At 32.3% G+C, this 8,936-nt stretch overlaps 1 protein-coding gene across 1 annotated transcript in view; it reads left to right on the plus strand.

Moving 5' to 3' along the window:
• LOC105617647 overlaps positions 1 to 5,101 on the plus strand; it is a 16,346-nt gene extending 11,245 nt beyond the window's left edge. Inside the window, exons 7-8 of the mRNA XM_012199204.1 lie at positions 2,298 to 3,691; positions 4,447 to 5,101. Of these exons, the coding sequence (XP_012054594.1) occupies positions 2,298 to 3,691; positions 4,447 to 5,101 (2,049 nt within the window). The remainder of the gene's footprint in view (positions 1 to 2,297; positions 3,692 to 4,446) is intronic.
• The last annotated feature ends 3,835 nt before the right edge of the window (positions 5,102 to 8,936 follow it).

The following is an 8,936-nucleotide window of genomic DNA, read 5'->3' on the forward strand; positions in this document are numbered from 1 at the left end:
TTTCTTTTTACTATACCTAATATATGTATATATATTATGTGTGTATATATATATATATATATATATAAAACATCTCACGATTGAGCCTTCTTTAGATATGCATATAGATGATGTTACATTGGTTGAGAGCAATCGAAGAAATAAACAAAATTGAGTGATGATGACCAGTGAGATGTTTTGCAAAGAAACGGAAATTATTCGCATACGGCTGGATGACCGGTTGTTTAAAATTTTCCGGTGTTCTAACTGGCCATAAAGTTAAATTTCATATATCGAGAAAGTGCTCGTCAATTTCTAAATTATTAAGCGTCAATGTGTTAATCTATAGTAAAATAATAACGATATTATAATGATAAAAATTAGTCACAATGTAAAATTAAAGTTATATAGATAATAATTTTTATATGGATAGATAATAATTATTATATAAAAAGGTATTTAATAAAATGAGATACTGGTAAACATATATGTTACCATTACGACAGAATTTGTTAAAAGTTCTTTTTGTACAACTGAGAATGAGACAGTAGAAAGGTATAAAAATTTATATTTCTTTGGCTACTTTTCCTAAAATTATTAAGTGTTACTTAACTTTTGCTAATGGATTCATGTTCAGCTGGCAAAATTTTCGTAAGTGATTATTTACATTGTTTATATTTCCAAGAAAAGATTACATTTTGTTGAATATATGTTACGTAACAAAAGGTCTGCAATTTTGTTGAATAATATGTTACATAAGAAAAGAACTATCTTTAAATTGCTATATCTCAGAAACAAAAAATCATATTGAAACCAACAAAGTGCATTAAAAGTTGATATCTTCGTGTGCGTGCGTGCGTGCGTGTGTGTGTGCGTGCGTGCGTGCGTGCGTGCGTGCATGCGTGCGTGCATGCGTGTGCGCGAGCGCGTGTACGTGTGCGTGTGACATTAATATATTTAACAAAAAAAATTAGTTGTCGATGATACAACATCTTGAAAATCTTCAAAATTGTTCTTTCGCCAATGAATTCGTATTCAGCAAGCAAAAATACATCGAAAGTGACTATGTTCACACTCGTATGGCAAGAAAAAGATCAAATTTTATCCTCCTTTATGATTTGATTAAAGGCAAGAGTCACGGTGAATTTTTTTTGTCCCAAATTTAGGCTAAAATATTGAAAAAAATGGCAATATAATTGCGATATCAATTGTTATCAAAATTGTCTGCATTTTGTTAAAAAATGATTTTTTAGAGAAAAACCGCGAAATAGAGATTCATTTTGATATTTTACTCAATTTGCATAATAGTATAGCTGATTATCTGACAATTTGCAGACAACTCTTATTTATTGTATTGTGTAAACAATATTATAACATTTCAACTGGCTCATTAGCAGGCTTCGCAACTTTTTAAAATATAAGCAAAAAAATCTTACGAAATATTGTTTCTACAAGATAAAATATGATTTGATTGATCCAACAAACAAGAATGGATTGAAATGAATTGAAATAGATTCAAATTTTCAGAAATATTGATTCATGAATGTTAAAAAGAATGCTTTTCAATTCTGAATGCATTTTTATTCATTTATAGGAATTGTATGGAGCATCTCTATGTCTTTCAATCCAAAAATAATATTAGCTTTTTCTGTGCATTGTAATACTGTTCAATTCAAAATTTTGAATAGGAAATGCAGTTTTTCAATCCAATTGCATCCAATTGAATGTAATTGAATCCAATTAAATTAAAAAAAAAGTATTCGCTATTTAAAATACGCATTCGGATAGAAAAAAATTTCAATCTATTTTGATCTATTCTCATTTGCTGATATATGTGCACTGCGATTATATCTGCACCGTGAGTAAGGAGCAGTTTATTTTATTTATTATAACATTTTTAAGAGTAAAAGAGCAAAATCGAGCTTTGCAGTAAGCTTCATAGTTTCGTAAATAAACATAGATAAGGTAAAACTAGTTATGATGACAAATATTTCTTCTACAAAATAATTACTACGTTTACACGGCTTGATTTACATCGAAGTTATAATATCGATGTTATGAAACTGGCCAATCATAGTTATTCCTTGGAAAAATGGAATAACTGTGATTGGCAATTTCCTATATCGATGATATAACTTCAATGTAAATCGGGCTATGTAAACGTAGTCATTCAATGTAGAGTGCAGATATGTATCGCTGTATCGTAAATGAGATGAGTTTTCATCCCTTTGCCGACTCTTAAGTAATTTAAAGATTGAACATATTTTTTTAAATATACAATAAAATCTGTAAAAATAAATACAAAAATCTTCTGTTAGGTTACCAAATTGTTTGGTGTAAATTATGATACACCGACCTCTGGCGAACCTATCCATGCATCCATAAGCCAGCTAAGCCAGCCGGGTTCGTATATGCTAGCACCCAGTTACAGCGAGGCGTTATTAATGGAACCAGCAACACCTCGCAATGAATCCGAACAAAGACGAGAAAATTGGGAAAGTCGAGAAGAGATGAATGTTGCAACTGACATAGTACCCAGCTACTCTGAAGCACTTCTTTACGAACGTGCCGAACAGTACGATGATCAAAATGCAGTCATGAATAATGTCCCTCCTATATGCACGAGTAACACGACGACATGCAACGTGGATGATCCGATGCGAATACTTCCGCTGATGCCATGCGAATGTCATTGTCCTTGTCCGTGTCATGGGAATGCGAACGAATATGAGACGAGGATGGACGAGCGCAGCTACATCGAGATCGCGACCAGCAGAGAGCATTTGCCAACAAGTACCGAGATTGGCGATACTTTCGAAAATGAACTAGCGACGCTACGGACGACGGCCGACGGTCGATTGCATCCCCCTGCAAACCCAATAGCTTCTATGGATAATCTTCAAATTGAAGCATCTCCGAGCAGATGCAGCAGTTGCGGCAGAATTTCCACTAGCACGCAAACGATCAATGCTGACACCCTTCCCCACATTGTCGCTAGGAAAAAGTCTAATGAAAGCTCTCAGACTACATTGGCCGATTTCATTTCCAACATGACATCTGAAAGAGAGCGTCGGACTATACTCCGCGACATCTCTGAACCTAACTTGAGATTGCGGTCGGAACTGGTGAATACGTTCCCGAAGGAGAATGTCAGGAGCCTAAAAAACATATTGGAAAATGAAGAAGATCTATCAGGAGCTAGCAAAACTGGCTTTGTCAACGTAGAGATGAGTCTTCGGCATGAAAGGCAATATCCTGAACGTCAGAGGAGATTCCCAATTTCGCCCTCTCTGACGCATCACCGTTCCCTTTCCCTTGACGAGACTGTTTCTCCGAAAAATATGAGCACTATTTCAAAAACCGAACCGCGTAGCAGGATCATGGTGAATCCTATATTAAATGAAGCTTGCTGGAAATTACCCAACTCGAAGACGTACTATTGCTTAAAGTCGATTTTGAAGCAAAACAGGCGCAGATATACACTAGTGACCGCGGATGAATTCCAAAATCTCACTGAACAGGATCGTGGTCTTGGATATCTCAACAGTTCCGGCAGAGGCGAGAAGAGTAATAATGATGTTCAAATCGATAAATTGATCGATTCACGCTCGAGGGAAAGATTAAATCTCAGAAGGAGAATGCCATCCTTCGAGGAATTTAGGTCGGAAAGAGACAAAATGTATAACAATGATCAAAAACGGGAAAGCACTAGGTAAGTCTCGTCGTCAGCCTATAATAATTTTGTCGTATTTCGTTTTAAGTGACTGACAATATTTCTATGTTGAATTATTATTATGCTGATATTATGCTTATATTTATTGCTGATATTATTTACTGCTTATTAACAATTAATATTTGCGCTGTGTTTTGTTTCTGCTTACTCACCACATAATGGCGTATTGTGGCTGTATTATTATTAATTGGTAATCATCTCATAATTATTGTTAACTATCAACTTGACGATGTCCTTATAAGTACACTTTTTTGTATTTCATTCAAAAAAACTCTTAATCTCTTAAATTATGTTTCTAGTTATAATTAAAATGTTTCCAAATTCTTAAAAATTTGCTAACGTTTATTTAAATTAAATTTATATATTCTTTCTATAATTTATTATTTTTATTATTTTTAAGTTATACCCCTTCTGTAATTTATCATTTTAATTATTTAAAAAATACTATTTAAACTAAGAAAAATAAAAAAGTTTTAGATTTTTATACCTTATGTCTTTACCTTGTATCTTTTCTTACGGGATAATTTTTAATTTATTTCCACCCCAAAGTTGGAAGTTAATGTTTACTGTGTATGACTTGGAGTTAAGGCAATTATATCACTCACCGATAGGACCAGGAATGTCGCATAATATCTGAACACATTTACGTCCCATTTCTAATAATATAAAATAATTGCTATAACTCCAGAATACAGTATATTCGTGCGCCTCATAAATCGATATTGTCTTTATAGAACGCTCATTTTTGCCAGTCCGATACAAGAAGTCTTCCCTGGCGATCCTTTCGGCGGCAAAGATATCGTACCAGTAAGAAATTTGAGGGAATGTAGCGCCAGAGAGGGTGATTCCACCAACGATTCGGCAATGCTTATTCGCCCTTTGTCAAGTCGATCTCCAGCTGTTCGAGATGCAAGATGCCTTCCGACCGATTATCCAACTAGGAATCCATTGCGGCCCGACAGTATCACGTATCCATTACCACATGTAATGCATTCTTCGTGGAATAACTGGCATGAAAAAAAACTCCAGTATCTTTTACACAATAGATATCCATTCGAGGCAATGGGCACTTCCACTAGAGCAGAAGAGACATCGCAAGGGTATCGAAACGACGTCTCATTTCGTTCTTATGATGGGTTGCACTCTGAACGAATGAATAGATGGTCGACAAGCTCGAATGAATATGATGATAGATCTCGCGAAGGTCATTCAAAGTATTTATCCAACAGAAGACGTCAGGTAGCTGGTTTAACCAGATCACTCACCGAGAGGCGGCCGAAGGTCGCTCGTCTCAATAGGAACTTTCGAAGAAGCTTCACAGGTAGAATGGAAGATTATAGAATGGAGAACGCCAAACGAACAAATTTCAGCATCGAAACATCACTGTAACAAGCACATTCAATCTCAGGGTGCCAATTACATCTCGGTTATATGTGACCGAAGTTAATTCCTCTGCTGTAGAATATTTCGCTAAATTATCAAGGAGAAAGATCACAATATTACATGTTTGATTGCGATAATTAAATGTCAAGTGAAAGAATATCTTTTTATTGTATCATAGCTTTAAGATTTACAGAAGTAAATATAGAATGTCTTAAAATTCGCGATTTAAAATACTATAGCAAGAAAGTTTTCGAAAAAATTAAGTAAAGAAATTATTTTTTAAGCGGTTATTTTTTTTAGTAAGTGTTTAAATATGGCCAGTTACAGACTACGTTTAGATAGTCACCTGTCCATGAATCGCGAGTGCGATAATATATTAATGTTGATGAAATGGACTTCAGCACACTCATTAATACTCGTAGATGATGATTTAAACGTAGTCTGCAATTGGCTGTATTTAAACCTTTATATCTCAGAAACTATTGATTAAAATGAAAAGGAAGAGTTACGATAAGGACCATTTTTGATTTCTCCTCCCCTCTTGAATTCAAAAGAAATTAGAAGAGAAAATGTATCTCTATATTTTGGTCTTTTAATGATTCCTAGAAGAATGATTTTATGATTTTATGATTTTTAATCAGAAATATGAGTCCAAAAGTGGTCATCTGAATTAGTTCGACCGAAATATCGCTTCCATTCCATGACACGCACTGAAATATAATACTACTGAAATGAGCGCTGGTGTTAGTTTCACGATTCGACAAAGTGTTTTAAGTGATATCTTTATTCTTTTCTAATCTATATTCAGCTACGGTATTGCGCATGTGCAATATCGTCTACTGCACATGCGCAATTATAGCTGAGTACATGTTAAAAAAGGATAAGATATCAATCGGAACGCTCTCTTTCGGATTACTTTTAACAAACACAGATAAGGCCGCGCTCGTTTCAGTAGTATAATATTTCAGTGACGGTACCTCATAGTTTACATGATAGGTCGTATCAGTTTTACACGAAGAATGTTCTACTCTTCAGTTTTAATGACAATTTATATCTTCCTATTATTATCAAAGCATGATATCAAATAATAATGTCTTCGTTCTTTAGTTCTGTGTGTTTGGTTATATGTATTATATATATGCATAAGCGTATATGAGAGAAGTTTTATTCGAACACCGAGCACCAATACTAATTCAATTAGAAATCTGATTTTGATCACATTGGCTGTGTTCAGCGGACTCAACAGTTGAGTGAGCGCTTGCTGCTATTGATGTGTTCTTCTAAATCATCTAATAGCGAGCGTTTACGGATCCGCTCCGCAACGATTCAAACAATTGAGACTGCTGAATGCGACCATTTCTGAAAGTCTAATTCGATTTCCTGATTTCTTTTGGTATAAATATTCTGGTATAAACATATATAATTATATATGAAATATATTTATTATACATGTTCATTGTCCATACATCCTTCTATAGCTGCGTTTCACTTAACGTTTGTGAGCATCGTTTATCCTTGTTCAACATTTGATAAACAACAAGGATGAAATGATTTCATAAGCATTGTAAGTGTTAAGTGGGACACAGCTTATATAGTCGATCGATTTCAGAATTTCCAACTTAAAATGACAATTATGAAGAATAATGTAATATATGTATATTACCGTATGAATTTGATACCAAAATACGTAAAATTAATTATTTTGATTGAAAATATTATTTAATTATTAATTTAAAATATTAAATTTTACTTAAATAAATCATAATTTGCAGAAAGTTAGAACGTTTTCAATTTTGCAATTGACAATTCTGAAATTTAATCGGTGGATTAAACTAATCGAAGTTGATGAAATCGACAAGAGGTTAAATTTCGAAAACCGTCATGCTATAGTATTTTGAATCGTGAATTTTGGAACATTTTGTATGTTGTATGTTTTATTAAAAATTATTAATAACTGTACAATTTTATGAAACAAAAATAATCTCAACTTGCGTAAATGCAATATTGTTGTGTAGAATTTATAATGCAATTTTAAAAACATCTTGATAAACGCATTTAAAAAAAAACAGCAGATTATTAACTCGGAAGTTAATTCAGATCGTTGATGCAATTCCTAAATAAGATTGCTAGTTTTCCATCCTTGTCTACAATATTATAAATCTATATCATAACTAATTAAGGAGGTCACTGCGAATTTAGCTGGCCCGAATTGTCAGCGATTCAGCCTTAAATTTTACTTCTTTATTTCACGCTACTTGTATCGTAAGTATCCGTCCTATTACTTTACGAATTAACCAAATATGCGAACGGGTCGTACAATTTTTTAAAGGACATTTCAATGCGGGCTATTGCCCTTAGCGCTTTTGCTTAAAGGCACTTTTGAAAGATCGCAATGTTGCGCGCATTTTATGGAAATTTCAATCAATTATCGAAGAAACTCGAAAAAAAGATCACGTGCATTCAGCGTTAAATGCGAACTCATTTAAAATCATCATCATTTAAAAAGACGAAGTTTATCTTTTTAATTCGTATCAGAATTCAGAATAGAATTCTATTCATAATTTTATATATATAAAACACGAAAAACATATAAGCCATTTACATTAAGGCCGTGATCTGATTCATGCTAACAACGCTTATAAGCATCATTTGTCTTTGTTTAATATTTGTTTGTTGTTGTCAAACAAGGATAAAATGATTTTTAAGCGTTATGAGTGTGAATCAGATCGCAGCGTAAGAGGAAAGCCACGCGAATTTGACCTATTGTTGATAGGATTTTTTAAACTCTAAACTCACAAGGGAACCATACGAAGTGTTAAATTGTAATTTTAATGAAGCTTTGTATACATGTAGGTTATACATAAAAAAATGAATTTAGAAAATATTAGTTGCGGCAGAAAAACAATTTGAAGGGATGAAATCATCTTTTATAGATAAAGCGGATATTAGCTTTTTTGTATCTTAAATATTTAAACATCAAATTTTGTTGTATCAAAAAATATTTTATACAAAACTTTTAGAATGAAATTACCTTTGTTCACTCATGTCAATAATATTTTTGAAAAATAAAAATTTTTTTAATTAAAAAAATTGTTTATTAAAAATATTATTAACGTAAATGAATAGAAGTAATTTTGTTGTAACCTTTTATATAAAATATTTTTTGATATCTCGAATAATTTTTGAGATATAACAGAATTTCTTTGAAAACTATTTTACTACATATAAGGATCAGTGATTTATTCCTTCAAACCGATTTTCTGCCGTAACGGATATTTTCTAAATTCATCTTTTTATATAACTTGTATGTATACAAAGTCATTAAAATCAGAATTTATCACTTCGTGATAAATGATTCTCAGTTTCTTACATTATCATTCTGTCTCACTAAAATATAGTTCATCTGTTATTATCGCGTATATCTATTCTTATCTAATATATTGCAGCTCATTGCAACATCATATCTTTTGCAAGATTGAGCACCTACTGAAATTATTTTATTTACAATTCTAAATCTTTGCTAAGCTTACGTGTATATATATCGGATATATATCCCGTATATATATATATATATATATATATGTGTATCCTATAAGTTTTTGTCAACCGCTTTTGTATAGATAGAGCGGACTAAACTGAATCAAAAGTTCTCTATCATTTTGTAATTTTCGCAATGATTAACGAGATATTAATTATTAAAAATCGCTAAATATTGGTTTTTTAATTAATTTTTACTCAAATATCGACTTACAGAAAATTAGTTATTTTTTTTCTTCATAAGTTACTGAGAATTTTTTACTTTTAGAATTTTTAAATTTTAATCGTATTTTCTCATATTGGT

The sequence above is a fragment of the Atta cephalotes genome, assembly GCF_000143395.1.
Source record: "Atta cephalotes unplaced genomic scaffold scaffold00013, whole genome shotgun sequence".
Taxonomy (NCBI): domain Eukaryota; kingdom Metazoa; phylum Arthropoda; class Insecta; order Hymenoptera; family Formicidae; genus Atta; species Atta cephalotes.